Below are 19,233 nucleotides of genomic sequence, written 5' to 3' on the forward strand. Positions count from 1 at the left end.
GGACCCAAACTAGAGACAATAGCCGATATGCAAGTTGTGATTTTGGAAACACTGAATTAGAAGAAGATGAATGTTATTGTTATTAAACATACAGGCTGGGGTCCTGATTTTAGCGCTCTTCGCAAAACCACAGCGCACCAAAGTGTAACCAGATTGTGTGTGTGTGTGTGTGTGTGTGTGTGTGCGACTACTTGTGAGGACAAAAGTATAGTAGAATTAGAGAAACAGACATTGTGAGGACCATTTTACCGATCTTCACAAGATAAATGATACAAGTTTTATGGTAAAATAATATGATTTTAGAGTTCGGTTTACAATTGGGGAAAAGATACAGGTTAGGATTAGACATTTAGAGGTTGTAGGTTTAAGGGGTTATTTCAATGCTTTCCTGAAACGTGTATGTCCTCACAAGTATAGTAAATACAAACGTCTGTGTTACAAGCAAGGTTTCACATCACTCAGAAAAGCGTTAAGAGCTTGCAAACAGTTGCCATGGTAACACATGAGGGCACATGCGTGCATTGCTTACAGAAGTGTCTCTTCACACAAAGATGACAAAGATGACTATACAAAGTGAAGAGTCATGCAGAGAGAGCGAGACAGGAGCTGATAGCTCCTTGGTGCAGCGGGAACACTGGCAGTGGCAGTTAATCGAAAAATATATAGAAACCGTTTTTTAGATTGGCTATATTTGCACTATAGTTCATTCCTTTGCTTTATAATTGTTCATTAATCATAATCGAGGCAGAAGTTAATAATCGTGACATTGATTTGAAGTCATATCGTCCAGCCATAGCAGCTCATACACACGAAAAGAAAAACACACTCGGCCCGACTAATTAGCATAATTAGACTCGGTCGGGTTGGGTTTTGGCAGAATTTGAGAACTCTAGTGCAAAGAAAAGAAAAGTGACAGTGTCAACAGTTCAATCAGTACAATAACCACACCCTAAAGTGTCATTAGAAGTCAGAGTCCTTGGTACATCTTTTATTCCAAGTTATATGACAGTTGACCTGGCAGAGCGACCAACATGTGTCTCGTTGTAAATCCTCATAGCTACAGGCACAAAGGACATGCCAAGTCTTATACATTTACACCCGGGGTAGGTGAATCTATTGTTTAAGGGAGTGCACACAGCAGCCATATTGGAAAGAAACTTGGCCTGTCCCTTACTTTCTTCACAGGTCTTACCAATTATACTAATGAAGGAGAAAATAATAATACCTGGACACTTCAGGAGAGACTACCCAAATAAAATATACTGGAGCACTTGAGTGGTCTGCACGTGTTTTATTGTTTTTTTATTGTATTGTATTCTGCAAAACAAAACACGTGCAGGTGCCTGGACCATGAAGGTGCCGGGACCAATAGCATGCACAATAGCAGCACCCTGACTTTGACCAGAATGGAACAGAGCCTTCATTAGTATCACTGGTAAGAAGGAAGTAAGGAAGAGGCCCAATATTTCTCTCCAGTATGGCTGCTGTGCATAGAGCCTATTGGGAGAAAAAGGGAATACATTTAAAAAAAGAAGAAGAAAATACGAAAAATAATAGGGTAAGGACATAAATGTATACATTAATAGGCTGTGTATCATAAACGTGGCGGAGCAAGTCCCTCCACTTCCTCCCTTAATTCCTTGGGTTACCGTGGATACGGCGCACAATTCCTCAGCCAGGTCAGTGGTTAGTTGCCTCTAGCGTTGCGTCTCCCCCTCTACTCGTTAATTCTGCTCGTTAATGAAACGCATGATGATGAGAAACACAGTGCTCAGAGGGCCATCCTATCCATCTGTAGTGACCTGGAGTAATACTGCAATGTACTGCATGTGTGGGTGCATGCATTGTTGTGTCACGCAAAAACCTTGGATCTCTGTGTGTGTGTATATATATTTTTTTACTGTAAATGTATTAAGTAATGCCCTACTAGACAACCAACGCAATAACGCATCACATCACAACGCGTTGTGAGTATGTAGATTGGCTATATTCGCTATTATAGAAACATTTTGAATGTGATGTGATGCGAGAGTGTGGACAAGCCAACACCAACTTCCATAAAACCCTAATATACTGTGTGTATATATATATATATATATATATATATATATATATATATATATATATATATATATATATATATATATATATATATATATATATATATATATATATATATATATATATATATATATATATATATATATATATATATATATATATATATATATATATATAAAGATAGCCTCAATCTGCAATTTCTTCCCAGGACTCCTGAATCGCTGCCTCCTATCTAGCATCATCAGTGTCTTGAGCTCTGCAGCGTTTATAGAAACATTTTGAAAGTGAAAGCTTTGTCACTAATTAACAACTACATTGGATCAAGTGGAACGCAGGTCTTTTGTTTTTCTCCATTTCCTGAAAAGTTACGGTTTTGGACATACAAGGTTTCCATCCGACAGCGGCGATATGTGCATTGTTATTTGTGCGTGATAAATCCCTGGCAGAGAGCCACAGAGCGCTGTACCAACAGAGCCAAGGTTGTTACTTTGCGGTTTTGCCCCGAAGCAATGTCATCATGCTTTGTCCTCTCAACTAACACAGCGTTTCTGTCGGGCAGAAACCTCATATCTCCATATTTCACCTCTTTATGTATTTGTTTTGTGTGAAAATTAATGCCTTACTTCATCATAAGTGTCACACTAAAATAGAAAAAGATAGCAGATCTACAAGCTCACAACGTGTCGCGATGCACCCTGTTGTGAGCTTGTAGATCTGCTATTTTAAATGTGTGTGGGTTTTATAGATATTGAACCAATGAAAAGTATTAACAACAACATGGCTAAAATAATGACTACATTGGATCCACTGGAACACAGGTTCTTTCTCTCCCGAAATCTCCCGAAAAGTAGTCGTTTTGGATATACAAGGTTTCTGCCCGACAGTGACGACCTACAGGCTCATTGTAAACATTATGCTGTCTGCACCACTTTATTTGGGAATCACAAATAAAGTGGTGCTTTTTGAAGCGATCAATTTTCCATTTTGAATAAATATCAGCAGGGATGAATCGATACACAGTAAAACCCACAGTGTTAACCCATTTAAACTGGGAACACATCTGTGTAACCACTTAAACCATTATTTTATACTTTGGCTATTCAAAAATAGCAGATATACAAGCTCATAGCGCGGCACTGAGTGCCGCGCTATGAGCTTGTAGATCTGCAATTTTTTTTTATCGTGAAAATGTGGTGCAAATCTATAATATATTTTAGCAAGCATTTTTAACTCAAATCTTTTTTAATATACATTCAAAGATTTGCACACATTTTCACTTTTTTTTTTTTTTTTTTAATAGCAGATCTACAAGCTCATAGTGCGGCACTCGGTGCCGCGCTATGAGCTTGTATATCTGCTATTTTTGAATAGCCAAAGAAACCTCAAAATGACACAGACAGATGCGTTCACAGTCTAACTGGGTTAAAGGCACTGTAGTGAGTGATTCTTTCTGTTTTTGGTTAAAACAAAACAAAATGTGTTAAAAGTTAAATCTCTACAGTCTGATGGCAATCATTGCTATAGAGTGTTTGTTCAGTAACAGGGGTCTGATGACCAATTTCATCCAGTTAGGAAAACATACATTTTCTAGTGTTCCATTTCCAAATGTCTTTGCTTTTTTTTTCACTTTCACTTGTATGAGTTATCTCTTCCGATTAGATGAAATTGGGATCCTGGCCTGAAAATGTATTTTCAGATCTCTGTTACTGAACAAACACTCTATAGCAATGATTACTATCAGAATATAGAGATATTTAACACTTATTTTAACCTCTGAAAATATATTGCCATCATTTATATTTTTGTAACACGAGAGCATTCACATGAAACCAGACCCTCTATTCATAATTGCTTACTTATCGTCATGGGGTGTAAACCAAATTGGTTTCCACCCCATGACGATAAGCGACTGATAAGCTACTGTATACGAATAGAAGTGGGTTTCAGCTGAGTACTTCCCATGCTGTTAGCTGATGTGCCCCCATGCTGTCCTCCTTAAACCAATACTTGCATACAAAACAAGAGTTTCTCAGAGTAACATTTTACCCCCAGAACTGATTTTATTCAGATAATTATTTTAATATATTGATTAAAACCATTAGTTTGGTTGACTGTTTGCACTCTAATTCAGCCGTTTAAAACCTTTAAAGTACCAAGACATGGAAATACTCTGATCCAGGTGGTCCCTTAGAAGACAACTGAAGCTTGGACAGATGATGGGATCTCTTTCACACACTCGCACGTACCCACACACACACACGCACAGAAACATTAAATGGCATTTTGTGATCAAAATATTCACAGGATTGAAGGGTTTTGTTGGAGTTCCCAATATCATTTCCATAAAATGACATCATTGTGTGTGTCATTCACACATACACTCATAGAGACACACACACACACACACACACACACACACACACACACACACACACACACACACGCACCCCCACACACACACACACACACACACACACACACACACACACACACACACACACACACGCAGAGCTACCGATAAAGGCTGCGTGTGTGCATGGATGGTCAGATGTGTGAGTGCATGAGCACCAGCACAAACAGCATCCCTCCCAGGGGAAGTGGGAAAGGCTGCTTCAGTCTTCTAAGGTGGATCCCAGTTAGTTGCAGGGGCTGTGCTACAGTAGATCATCGCTGTCTGTGAAAACCTCACACGTCCAAAAAGCTGTTACTTTGCAGGAAAAAAAAAATAAAGAAACTCTGTGTTCTTTGTATATTTAATTTATTTGTCATATTTGCACTGTGGAGTTTTTGTTAACAACAAAGCCTAAAAGCCAAACAGAAATGTAATTTGTATTTATATTCAATGCCAAAAACACAATCGTCAATTAAAATTATATTATTTTGACAGCCCTACACCAGTGGTTCTTAAAGTGGATTTCAGGGACTCTCTGGGTTCCTTTAGGGGGGTTTAAATTGACCCTTACAAGTATGTAACTCTGACAGTATACAAATGGAACCAAATGGAACCATTTGTATGCTGTCAGAGTTAAGGGGAGACCTTGAAATTTAAAAGTTTGAGAACCATTGCCCTACACATTACATGTGAGGTGTGAACGGACTGCTGACGGTGCTCGTTGTGTGTGTTGCTGTGTGGGTCTCAGGTGGAGGTGGAGGTGTACAGGAGAGACTCCAAGAAACTGCCGGGCCTGGGAGACCCCGACATCGACTGGGAGGAGAGCGTCTACCTGAACCTCATTCTACAGAAGGTACTGGGTTCACACGCGCGCACACACATGCGCGCGCGTGCACGCACACAGACGTCTTACTCACTTTGCGGAGAGGAAATATCCATTTTACCTACTGGACCTAACCTTAACTTTAATCACTAACACACCTAACACTAATCCTAACCTCAAAAATCCTTAACCCTTACCTTAATAAACCAACTCCTAAATGCCTGAGCATATCTACAAGCTTGTAGCGTGGCACCGAGTGCCACGCTACAAGCTTGTAGATCTGCTATTTTTGAAAAATCTTGAAAATGTGTGCAAATCTTTAAATATATTTTTTTTAAAGGCGAACATTTTTAACACAAATCTTTGCTTCTGGGGTCCCTGGCACAACACATTTCAGGTGGGGGTCCGCGGCCACTTAAATATCAATTTGGGGGTCCTTGGCACGAAAAAGTTTGAGAATCACTGGATTAGCTGGATGGACAGATTGATTGATTGATTGTAAACACACTGCTGTTTTCCAGCTGGACTATGTGGTGACCTGTGCTGTCTGCACGCGCTCAGATGCTGGAGACATACACGTACACAAGAAGAAATGTCAGGTACTAAAATCTGTTTTGCTAAGAATAGAGGGTTACGTGGTTAATGATGTGAGACGCTGCCATTAGATTAGTACAACACTCTAATTGGTTTCAGGCCTGACGTATTGAGTTGCAGTGTTAAACTTAATTATATCACTTAATTATACTTAGTTTTATAACGGTGTCGCACAGCAAAAAAATAGCATTTTTTTAAATAAAAATAAAAAAGGAACGGTTTTGAACATACAAGGTTTCCACCCGAGACCCAACAGCGACGATGTAATTTAATTAGCCTCATGCTGAGCATTGAAAGTCTGTCTTCCTGTCTCACAGGAAGTCTTTGCATCTCCCAGCAAGCACGCCATGGACAGCAAGGGGGAGGAGTCTAAAATGAGTTACCCAAACATCTTCTTCATGATCGACAACTTTGAGGAAGTACGTGGCCACCCCCAGACCGTGGGTTTTCCCACATATAACCAAGATATTTGCTTGGGGGGAAAAAATACATTTTCATGCTGGATAGATTTAGCAAATGTGTTTATGTGTCAAATGTTTACATGCATTTTTAAGCTAAACCGACAAGGCAAGTTTTGTGTTGCTATGGTGATAACAATGCTAAATATACTCTCGACATCACAACATCACGTTTCAATTCCTTCAATTACTTATCACAACAGACACCCCCTCCCCCACACTGCTGCCTAAGTGGCATTATTATTACAATTGATTGTTTCATTTTCCATGGGTTACTTTTCTTGCTTATTACATCCAGTGTTATTGTTCTCGTTGGGATGTCTTGCCGTTCTCAGCAACACATGGACCTTGCCACACTAGCATTGTTGCAGAACTGCTTGTTCCTGCTTGTATGGCCATAGCTGAGTGGGTAGAGAGACCGTCTGGGAAACGGAAGGTCCCTGGTTCATGGAAAAATCATATCTCCTTGGTCTTTGGGTCAAATTGAAAAAAAAAAATATATATATATATATATATATTTTTTTTTAAGTTCACGTAGATCTACGCGACTGGCACGTGGCGGCTTTAAATAGGTTCGCGTAGATCTACGCGATTGGCAGTCAATCAGTTAATGGTGACCACTACTCCTAATAGTTAGGGTGGGTTAAATGCAGATGCCAAATTTCAAGTGCAGTATGAGCAAATACCCCAAAGTTAACCCATTAAGACCGGGAACGCATGTGTCATTTTAAGATTTCTTTGGCAATTCAAAAATAGCAGATATACAAGCTCATAGCGCGGCACTCGGTGCTGCGCTATGAGCTTGTATATCTGCTATTTTTGAGAAATCGTGAAAACTTGTGCAAATCTTTGAATCTATATTTTTTTAAGTGAACATGTGTAACTCAAATCTTTGCTTCTGGGGGTCCCTGGAACAACATATTTTGAAATAGGGGTACGTGGCCAAATACATTTTTTAGGGTCCTTGACATGAAAAAGTTTGAGCACCATGATATAGCAAGTTACGTTTTTTTAGCCGATACAGACAATTTCCATCTCAATACGCTAGACCCCTGGGAGATGGATTGCTGAGGTGGAGCGCAACACCTACCAAGGTAATACTGCTGTAAGCCTTGTTTGTTATTGTGACGATGCACCGTAGCCAAAAAAAAATATTTTCACTCAGTGCCCTCCGTCTGAACAGCTGGTGCTTTCTTTTGTCGTTGTATACATCCTGCTGTCTGATAAGCCCACGGTTCCGTCCAATCAGACACCACTAACAGACCGTCACTGATTGGCTGCAGTCACGTTCTGCTGTGACTCCCCCTCGAGAGCAGGGCCGATCGACTAGTGCACGCCACCTCGGGCGTAATGACCCGTTACTTCATGCTTTCTCACTCCGTTTAAACACAAGAGCCTGCACAGAACGCAGGCTGTGTTTATTAGCCAGTTAAAGCCAGGGAGAATGAGACCAGCTTCTGTCCAGGGAACAAATCAATGGAACTTTCTAGGTTTTGTCCAGAGAGTAAACAGCTTTGTTTGGCCCACGCTGAGAGAGAGCTCAAAGTGTGTGTGTGTGTGTGTGTGTGTGTGTGTGTGCGATTGTGAGCACATTTGGCTCTGACACAGCTGCTAAGACGAGCAACATCTTAATGAATTGATTAATTGAGGATTGATTGTTAGGTTTAGTTAGTCACAGTACAACAAGAAAAGGCCTTGGATGCTGTTTGTTTACTCAAGAATGCTCGGATAAGGTCAGGGAGAGAAGGACGTGGCTGGCAGGCCACTGGAACTGATGGCGAGCGAACTGGCCCAGTGGGAGCCAACCCAAGGTACAGCTAGGAGGGGAAAGAGGTGCACCACTATACGAAGACACACTGCAGAGCTCCAGAACGTGGAGGGAGTGGAGGCCGGTGATCCACGAGTCCCTAGTTTGTGTCTGCACCCGCACATCACATCGCATCGATCACCAAAAACGTAGTTAAAAACTAGCAAAGGTTACGTAGTAGTGAGGGAATTAGGTTAGGTATAAGATGGATACTGATAGAAATGGATGAACCTACAGTAGCAGAATATACGGTAGTATTGTAAATACGTGTGTGTGTCTGTGTGTTTGTGTGTATGTAGGTCTTCAGTGATATGACCGTGGGGGAGGGGGAGATGGTGTGTGTGGAGCTCGTAGCCAGTGATAAGAGTAACACCTTCCAGGGCGTAATCTTCCAGGGCTCCATCCGCTACGAGGCTCTCAAGAAGGTCTACGACAACCGCGTGAGTAGCACCACGACACAACACAAGACAACACAACACAAGACAACACTACACAGCACAGCAAAACGCATGACAACGCAACGCAACACACAGCACCCAGGAAGAGGTGTAAAACACCTGGGCAGAATACAAAACAGAAACAAACCTGTCCTCTCTCCACTCATCAAGGTTCTTACACAGCCATGAAAAAACATGAAAAAGTCAGTCAATTTGAGATTTTGTGGACGTTTGGGAAAAGTGTATAAATCTGTCTAAAGTTGGGTCAACTCTGCATAAATTCATTCATCATTAATTCAACCTATAAAAATATGAAAAATGAAATATAAAAACAGTATTTATGTGTTGATTGTGCAAAAAAACTATTTGCTTCTGAAATCATTCTCGTCCTGTCCCGTGTTGTCACCAGGTGAGCGTGGCAGCCAAGATGGCCCAGAGGATGTCCTTTGGCTTCTACAAGTACAACAACATGGAGTTTGTGAGGATGAAGGGACCCCAGGGGAAGGGCCACGCCGAGATGGCGGTCAGCAGGGTGCCCACGGGGGACACGTCTCCCTGTGGGACGGAGGAGGACCCCGACTCCCCCATCCACGAAAGAGTGAGTGAGGAGGAGCACAGCGCTTAATCCAGCTAATCCATTTCATTGATTTTTTTTAAAAATCTATTTTAATAAGATAATCGTTGGGGGCGAATTTTTTATTATTATAATTTAATATTATTAGGCCGGTGCCCAACTACCCGGGAACGATGCAAGTTGGAAATGCATGCCCCATCAGTTATGCAATGTTTTATTTATGCAAATATTATCCATTCATGGAGATCCCTGGTGTCATCAGTATATATGGGCATGTCCCCTTTTGTGCCCATATATGGGGTCTGCACTGATTTGTTTGCTGATGCCATGACGACACATTGAGGTTAGACAACACACTCCATATTTGGGCGTAGCTGCATTGGGAACTCCTTATATGGTTATGGCTGAATCATGAGTGACATGAGCGTGGCGTCAGAGGTCTGCCAGCCAGGCCAGCGCTTAGGCTGGGGTTGCCATGGCAATAAATTGGCTCATTTGGGCCACGGCCAGAGCCTGGACAAAGCCTTTTCTGGCGGTTATGGACAACCGCCTATCCGACCGACTCGACGCCGGGCATCTGCAACGTGCGTGGTGAATTTGAAGTAGGTCGGTAGAACGGTTCTCGAGATACGTGGATTACAGATGTACAGACGTGCGTACGTACGTGCAGAGATTTGGTGCATTTATTGTAAGATGGGCATATGATGTGACGGATGTCATGTTTTTGGACATTCTGAACGTTAGCGTTGCATTCATGGCAATCCATCGTCAACCCACAAGCCAAATGTAATATGTGTGTGTGTGTGTGTGTGTGTGTGTGTGTGTGAAAGACATGGTAACCTAAAGGTTTGCATAGTTGAGCTGTGTGGCCATGGCTTTTCATTTGGGGGGTCAGGGCAGCGTGTTACAACCCTAGTTTGTTTGAGTGTTAGCACCCTCAAGTGGACAAACGTGCAGACAGCATGACATACATAATTTACACATAACAGACAAACATTCAGCCTCATTTCAATAGTATTGAATCTATTCTGAGGGATGGCAGGCATAATACAAACAACTGCACACAGGGGCGTATTAACTAATGTATGTATGTTTCGGGGCATCCTGTAACGTGCTTGTGTGTGTGTGTGTGTGTGTGTGTGTAAGGCCATGTTTAGGCTACGCTATAGTGACGAAGCCTCTTATTCATCGTCATGGGCAGGTACAGTGGCATCCTCCCTCCCCAGGTCTCACGGTCTGTTTCGCTGACATCGTTTTCGTAGTACCGGGTGGGAGGACAGGCTGTCGGGCCTCTTCTCGCCGTGACATAACCGCGCTTGGCACCTGGCGATGTGTAATTGTTTTCGTCAGGCCTCCGTCGAAGCCCTGCATTCCGTGGTGGCGGATGCAGGAACCGTGCTCCTTTCATATGCACACTCCTTGGCTGTCGTGACCTCGCTATGAGTTGTTGCTGTTGACCCCCATTACTCTGTGTGTGTGTGTGCGTGTGCGTGTGCCGTGTGATGTGCATGGCAGAAATCAGGTCAACATCAATCATTCATGTCTCACTGCACTGAAATATCCATCATTTAGTACACCCGTGCTCCAGATGTGTGTCTGCTGTGTACATGCATACACTAGCCTTCTTTCAGCTATTGAAATATTGGCTACAATAGACTTCCTGTCTAGGTTGAAATGCCTCTTTCATGTGTCTAGATATTAAGATATAATGATGGCTGGGAACAGCTGGAAAATGGAATACTTGGAATACTACAAAAATGCTGCAAGTATCCAATACATGCAAGTTAGCAGGTTAAATTATATTCCTCATCCAATGTATGCAACAATACTGACAAATCATGAAATCCAAGACTTTGTTATTAAGGAAAAATAAAACAATAATCGTACATGTGCTCCACTCGTTTTATTGCCCTATTCAATACTTCATTATTATTTTATGTTGATCTTGCACTTGGACACTTACTGGAAGTGGATGTGCATGCACTATCTCCCTTATCCATTTGTTATTTAAAAAAACTCAATCAGGAAATTATTTTCACACCCATGAAACGTCATATATTTACGAAAAGTGAACGCTTGCGATGGGACCAACGGCAGTGGCAGATCATTCTTCCTGCCGTTTGAGATGAACGGATGTCCGTATTTGTTTTTCCTGTCAGGTGACCTCGTTCAGCACCCCTCCGACTCCAGAGAGGAACCGCCCCTCGTTCTTCTCTCCGTCGCTGCGTCGTAAGGTTCCCCGCAACCGCATCGCCGAGATGAAGAAGTCCCACTCGGCCAATGACAGCGAGGAGTTCTTCCGGGAGGAGGACGATGATGGTATGGTCTTCTTCAACAAACACGCTGTGTGCAGTCATTCTCTGCCTTTTGTTTTTTATTTGAAAGAACCCTACCAGTTTGACATCGTCTCTGTCGGGTGGAAACCTCATTATGTCCAAAACTGTAACTTTTCAGGATTCAAATTCTAAAATAGAATTCTGAAGAGCTGGGTCTTCAGACTGCGGTGGGAAATTGGGTCTGGCGTTCTGACTGCAAGGGGGAGTTTATTCCACAGTTTAGGGGCCAGGAGAGAGAATAGTCTAGGAGCATTGTCCAGGGTGTTTTAGGGAAGGCTCAGACAGCATTCCTGTGATATACAGTAAGTGAGCGGGAAGGGTTGGCGGGTTGGATCATGTCTCGAAGGTATCGGGGTGCCATGCCTTTGGTTGCCTTATAACCTTTCACTGTACTAATTCATACATTGAAAACAGAAGACATACTATGCTGTATCATCTCTGCAGGCTTACCAGGTGTAAGAATAGTAGTAGAAACTGGAACGAACTCGCTCACCCAAACACTGAGTCAGCCCTGTTTAGCTGAGTTTGACCCACTAGTGGAAACTGGACTATTTATTCCCTCTGGAGCTTTTCAGAGCTGAGAGAGCCTTCACTTAACATACCAGAGTAGGGGTGCGACAGTTGATCGAACTGATCAGTTTAATCGACTATAACAAATAATAGAAATTCAAAAAATAGCCGATCTACTGTACACGCTCACAGCACGTTGTGAGATCGTCTATTTTCAGAATGTTTGTGCGACAAACTATAATGTGGTCAATTATCTTACATCTGTGTCACAACCAAGTAAATCCAATTCTCTGTCGATCCTGTCTGAACGTGTGCTCTATATACATATACTATATAGTGCAGTGGTTCCCAAACTTTTTAGCTTCATTGCAGTATTGATACTTTTACTTAAGTAAAACATTTGAGTACTTTTTCCACCACTGACGATTACCTCACTTAATGTAAGTCGCTCTGGATATGAGCGTCTGCTGAATGCCTAAATTGTAAATTGTGAATGGTCTTACACAGATCTACACAACGCCACCAACCTCCGCTCTCGCTCGCTGTCGGGGACGGGCCGCTCGCTGGTGGGGTCCTGGCTGAAACTCAACCGGACAGATGACTACTTCCTGCTCTACTCCCATCTCACCTACGTCACCCTGCCCCTTCACCGCATCACTACAGGTCAGTCCCATCTCATCCAGTGGTGTAAAGTAACTAAGTACATTTAACTTAAGTAAAATTTTTCCTGGAGTATTTCCAATTTTCAGTACTTCTACTTCTACTCCACTACATCTCAGAGGCAAATATTGTACTTTTACTCCACAACAATTATTTGAAAACTTTAGTTACTTTGTAAATTTTGATTATTATTACTTTTTCCACCACTGATCTCATCCCTACGTCAGTGGTTCTCAAACTTTTTCATGTCAAGGACCCTAAATTCATATGTATTTGCCCACGGACCCCCATCTGAACATATGTTGTGACGGGGACCCCAACAGAAGGTTCATGATGTTAAAATGTTGGATGAAGTGGTTAAACGGATTTTGATGCTGTAATAACTATTTTAGCTGGGGACTTAATGGAACCTCTCAAGGACCCCTGGGGGGTTCCCCGGACCCCACTTTGAGAACCAGTGACCTATGTCACCCTGCCCCTTCATCGCCTCACTGCAGGTCAGGCCTCAAACGGGGCCGAAAAACCCACTTTTCTGTCCATCACCTACAGTGGCTGATTGATGACTAAATTCACCAGCCAACTTGTGAAGCAGTGGTTTAGAAGCCAAATAGGATTTTAGAAATAGAGCAGGACCCATGACTGATGGGCTGTCTGGTAGCATAGTCTATCTTACCTGTCAGAAAATGCTTTTTAACCCATTAAGGGCACGGTCACACCGCACCTTTATTTTACCTCTGGGGCGGAATCTGCCAAAGCTTTGTCAATGCAAATGCGTGGATTCATGGTCAAAACATTGCAAGACCATGAATCCACACATTTGTATTGACAAAGCATTGGCAGATTCCACCCCAGAGGTAAAATAAAAGTGCGGTGTGACCGTGCCCTAAGACCTGAGGCTGATCTTATCTGCTGCGTTATCAGTGGTGCTCCAACTTTTTCATGTCAAGGACCCCCAAAATGATATGAATGTAGCCTCCTAACTCAACTTTTTGTTTTGTTTTTGTCATTTCCTGACATTTTTCTAAATTTTTCAGGAAATTAGCAGAGATATATATATATATAGCAGAGATATATTATGAACATAGGCCTTATATTATAGGATCATTTTGCTTAAAAAAAGATTATTTTGTATAATTGATCAAAGTGATTGGTTCAGTCCTAATGTGCTGTGTGTTTGTGCAGATATCCTGGAGGTAAGGCAGAAGCCCATCCTGATGACATAGCAGGGTCCTGACTGGCCCTCACACAGAGCCGCTACCAAGTGCCTACCAGCATCAGGCCCCCGAGAGGACACCACCACCTAGTGTCCACACAGAGAATAACATCAAACGTTCAACACTTTTTACCTGACAAGAAGAGAGGACAAAAAAAGAAAAGAAAAAGAAAAGTACAACTTTTTGGGGGACAAAACAGGAAAAAAAAGAAACCAGCGATTCAAGAAGTGCCTCTTCCTTCTATCCAGTTCTTGAGTGATAAATCGGTGGTTCTCAAACGTTTTTAATTTCAAGGTTTCAGTTTGGTGCACATGAATAGGCCCATGGACCCCCATAGCTCTGACCCCCCGCTATTAGCTCTGAGATGGGGTTCCGCCGTGTTGGGTTCCGGCAGAGTTCGAGACCGGTGAAAGGTACAGATTATTACTTTTTCCCCGCACATAGTGTCCAAAGCGTAAAGGTAGTCGTCCACACTATCAGATGTTTGCAATTTTCGCGGGAACAGAAGATGTAAGCGACGGCTTGAAACAAGTGTTTAAAATCACATATTTAGTCAGCCTGTTAAATAAAAAAGATTTCCGTGTGGACGTCGACTACCGTTACTTTTTGGATACGATGTGCGTAATAGGGTAATAATCTGTACCTTTCACCAGTCTCCAACTCTGCCGGAACCCAACGCAGAGGAACCTCATCTCGGAGCCAAACGGAGCGTTTTTTTTTTTTTTACACGCTCAAGAGTTACAGATCTGTAAAGGTCCATTTGGTATCCTAACTTTCAACAGTTAAGCTGGGGAACCCCCTCAAGGACCCCCTGGGGGGAACCCCGGACCCCACCTTGAGAACCACTGTGATAAAGGATTAGCAGGTAAAAAAAAAGAAAAGAAAAGATGGTCTCCATGGTAACAGGCCCGGGCTATACCATGTGTCAGGATCACCTGACCTCCGAGTGGAAACGTCATTGGATGAGCTCTGACCCGGAAAAGAAAAGGATAAAGAATGTTTTTTTCCCTGTAAATATCTTGCTGCTTAACGTCTCTCTGGTAAAGCCTTGACTTATAGGCGACGCTTTCCATGCTATGTGAAGCCCCCCCCATTTTCACTTTCTAGTTTTTATATTTATGTACCGTGTGTGTTTAGTTTGTTATGACGTGAGCTAAAAGGGATTGAGAAGTATTCCTGTGAAACACAGGAGATATCTACTTAGACAAGTGGTTCCCAACCTGGGTTTGGGTTTGGGTGACTAATATGACCCCCCCCCCCCCCCCCCCCCAAAAAAGATTCTCTGGTTCTAGGCTGCCTATAAAGTGGGGAACCTTTTCTTATCTCTTAATCAGCCCGAAGGTATATATACATGACATAGTTTAATGTTGAAAATGGGTGATATTTTACCTGACTCCGCCAGATGGAAGAAGCTTATTGCTTCACACTTGTTTCACAACCTACTTCCATCTGGTATCTCGGTAGCCCGACCGCCGAAGAGGGCGGTCCCTTTTTTCAAGCTACTTGGCAGGTGATTGGATGGGACCGTATGTCTTATCACCGTCTGGGCGTGCTAACTCCAACCTATCATATTGACGTGTCTACATGACGAATAGTAGCTGCACCAGCAGGAACTGCTGATGCAGTTCTTTTGTATACTATTCAACCATGATGAAATGAATGAACACCCGGTCTCGCCAAGATCCCGCCCGTAGCTGCCGCTGATTGGTTCGACTAGGCGCGGGTCGGTTTAATCTCCGAACTCTGTGTGATCCCAGATGGAGGTAGTATTGTGAACTCAATACCGCCCCATCTAGGTTAGGTGATATTCCCCTTCCCCTAAAACACTAAGTGCGTGCGTGTGCACTGAGCATGTGTAGAGGGTCTCAGCTTTGGTCTGGTGTAAAAAGGGGGGTGTCGGCTCCAGGGAAACAGGTTGGGAACCACTCTACTAGACAAAGGGGTCGATCACACTGGACACTAGTTTGCAGGCTGAAAAATGCAGGACGTGCGCATTGCCTTTTCTGTGCAGTATAAAAACGCAGGGCGTGCTCACTGCCTTTTCTGTGTCAGTCTACAAAGAGCACCTCGCAGCACCTTTCTGTCTGGATGTTGCCTGTCACTCACTTTCAGGTCCCGCCCGGAACACACAGGAGTTGTCTCTAGAGCCAAAGACATGAATAACTACTTATTCATGTGCCTCATTGGCCACTAGGCCGCACATCAACACCGCCTCATATTATTTACGTGGGGAAGCTTGTCATAACTCCACTGTAAGAAATATGCCTGAGTTGTATAGAAGTACCTGAGACTAAAACGTTTTTCTGTTAGCATTACTGTTACTCTCTATGTAAGGTATGTTGTTTTCATATGAAAACCCACATTTTTTAGTTAACAAAGTATCCTATTATCATAAATACATGACATTTATAACAAACCAAACCACGTGAACATCGCGGTTGAGAAGTCAGCGAGTTGTGGTTATTGTAATTGTGGCAAGACCTCCTGCTTCAGTAGACAATAAACATACATTGGGCATACATGCGCTATAGGAGGCACGGCTCTCCCCGCCCACAGAATATGGTGGCAGCGATGATGTATCGCTCCAATGAACAATTGGGTATCTTCTGTTTATACAGTACATCTGTTCAGTGTTCACCGCCTCTCAACTCATCCGATTGGACAGTGGGGAAAAAGCAGCAATGATCTGAAGCGCTTCACTGCTTTGAGTTGATTTTGTATTTTTGTTTTTCAACTGGAGGCGCCCTGAAAATCACGAGGCGCATATAGAGTGCATAAACGGAAGGTGACCTGCAACGCAAACGCAGCCAACATAACGCTTCATCACATTGATAACGATTACAAAAAGACGCACACAGAGAGGTTAAAAATGGTGTCCGGTGTGATCGGCCTTCTAATGCATTCTTGAGCCTATAACCAACAGATTCCAAACACAAGCAGAAGAATCACACTAACTACAAGGTTGGGTCAAATCCCTCACCGTCGACTTTTGTTTGTTACATTCACCAAGCACATTTAAACTTGTGAACTTTGTATTTTTCTCAAATAATTAACAGGGAAGTATCATAGTATATTATGTAACCTGTCAAAAATGTTGCAAAGAAATCCTCATTTTCATCTTGAGAAAGGATTTTGCATTTCAATCTCCAGTTAATGGAGAACTACTGGATTCGACCCCATCATGAAAGGCAGAATACATTCAAGCAGTTGCAACACAAATGCATAAATACAGAAATCCTTGTCGTCATATCGCAAAAGGTATAGTGGTTTTTAAAACGCAACACAAACTAAACCATCTTTTACTTTCTTATTAGTGTTGTGATTCTCAAACTGGAACTGACTTGAATTTTTTTTTTGAAGTAACGACGACAAACAAGGGACGGCAAAACGAACTGATGAAGCTTCCAGGTGTATTTTCTGGCCAAGCAATTTTGGAAAGATAACTGCAGTTGCCGGTATAAGTTCTGTGTTTTTTATTCGTACCATATACAGTACTACTCAGAGGGTCATCCATAGTTCATACACAGAATTGACTAGTGCAACCTCTAAATTCTGTGAAGATCGTACATGTAGGTCATGCCCTACAAGGTAGGCCAATGTATACCTACCAAGCAGCAGTCATGCATTAAGTCTGATTTATACTTTGTCATACGACGATGTTGCCCGCGCCGGAAATGGCAGATGTACAAGCTCACAAAATGCGTCACGTCTGCGATTCTAGTCTATTTTCAGTCATACAAATTCCTTTGTATGACAACCTGCCAGTCCTTCCTGGACTGGCAGATTGTTCTACGGGGTTTGAAATGATGCGCTCTCCCAAAGACAAACACATTGTTTGAGGGCCAAACACTCAGATGTAATGTTTGATGTTGACCCTGAAGTCAAGAACCAGTATATGAAACACTGCGTTATTGAAGCTGCTCGTGTATCATATTGCTTCTCTCGCTTTTCAGCCGACTCATTGAGAAAACTGAAAACAACCATAACAATTATACTGTTTGAATCGGATCTGCCCCCAAACCCGTAGCCTGTAGATTTCCATGTCTTTGCAGCTATAGCCATAGAATAGTTTGTGCAGGGAGGGACGACAAGGTGTTTTATTTCCCTCTGTGTGGTCCCTAACGCCTTAAGCTCTGACTCTGTATGTAACTTAATGTGTACTAGGCGCATTTGGTTTCTCGCCTTTTATTCTCCCTGTAATTGTAAACGCTTGTTCCTTTTTTTCCTTTCTCTCTCTTCCTAAAAAACACTGGGCTGTCACATCTCTCTGCCAGCCATGACTGTCTCTGCAACAGAACTAAAGGTGAACATGGTCGGCCCAGTCGGCCATCATGGCTTCCAAAGAAAACCCTTTTAACTCTGTAGTACTGTCGTGCTCAACAACTGCAAGTGGTTGGCTGAACGGTGTCTTCAGTCCCAGGAGGCAGGTCAAACCGAAAGTTCAGAAGAACGTCTCTAAACCATAAACTTGTCAAACGAGTGTTATCATCGACATGTTTGGACTATTAGGACTCCGTTGGTCAAGCCATTCCTGATCAAAGTCACTCAGTGTTGTGTGTGTGTGTGTGTGTGTGTGTGTGTGTGTGTGCGCGCGCGCATGTGTGTGTGTGCGTGTATGTGTGTGTGTGTGTATGTGCATACAGTTGTGTAGTCCTCACACACAGGCCTTCATTGCCTGGCTTTTCAGCGTAAAGGACATAGGAAGCAACTCGTCTTTTAAGTGTTATGCCTGTGTTATAACTTAGTTGAGCGGCAGTGTCTCGCATCGGAAATAGCCGATCGGCGGGATTTCCGGCCACGAGGCACGACGTGCAAACGAGCATAAATCAGGCTTTGTATCAATGCGGTATAGAATTAAGGCTGAATGTATTCACTTTTGTTGAATAGCAAAGACTGCTCTAACACCTGTTTTGATATGATCAAAATGACAGTTTTGCACTGTAAAAAGAAATGCTTTTAGAAATATTTTAAAACCTGTTTTTTTTTCTTCCCCCTCTTCCTTTTAACTTTTAGGGGGCCCTTTGATGGTCCCTTTTTATTTTTTACCTGTTCTTACCATACTGATTTCCACTGCTTTAGTCAGCGCTTTTTTGTAGACAAACACACAAATGAGTAATGTGCATGTTCAGTCCATATACTTTTGTCGTTTCATTTCCAGATGTTCTGTACATTTCTTCCTGTATGTATTTATTGAAATACACATTGCCAAAAAAGAAAAAAAGACTTTCAGTTCCCTTGATTAATGATATTTTAATGATGTGATTTGAGTACATTTGTGTTTGATTTGATTGCTAGCAACCATCACATATTGAGGGTTAAAAGACAATCAAGGACTTATTTCCATTGTGGTCCCTTCACATAAAATTG

General features: G+C 42.5%; 1 protein-coding gene across 1 annotated transcript in view; it reads left to right on the plus strand.

The window, feature by feature from the left end:
- Positions 1-15,110, plus strand: part of kiaa0930 — a 60,400-nt gene extending 45,290 nt beyond the window's left edge. The window contains exons 3-10 of the mRNA XM_080421665.1: positions 5,202-5,306; positions 5,798-5,875; positions 6,188-6,289; positions 8,435-8,575; positions 8,982-9,170; positions 11,306-11,465; positions 12,500-12,655; positions 13,835-15,110. Of these exons, the coding sequence (XP_080277791.1) occupies positions 5,202-5,306; positions 5,798-5,875; positions 6,188-6,289; positions 8,435-8,575; positions 8,982-9,170; positions 11,306-11,465; positions 12,500-12,655; positions 13,835-13,875 (972 nt within the window). The 3' untranslated portion in view covers positions 13,876-15,110. The remainder of the gene's footprint in view (positions 1-5,201; positions 5,307-5,797; positions 5,876-6,187; positions 6,290-8,434; positions 8,576-8,981; positions 9,171-11,305; positions 11,466-12,499; positions 12,656-13,834) is intronic.
- Positions 15,111-19,233: the final 4,123 nt, after the last annotated feature.

Source organism: Gymnoscopelus braueri, assembly GCF_963280865.1.
Source record: "Gymnoscopelus braueri genome assembly, chromosome: 23".
Taxonomy (NCBI): Eukaryota; Metazoa; Chordata; class Actinopteri; order Myctophiformes; family Myctophidae; genus Gymnoscopelus; species Gymnoscopelus braueri.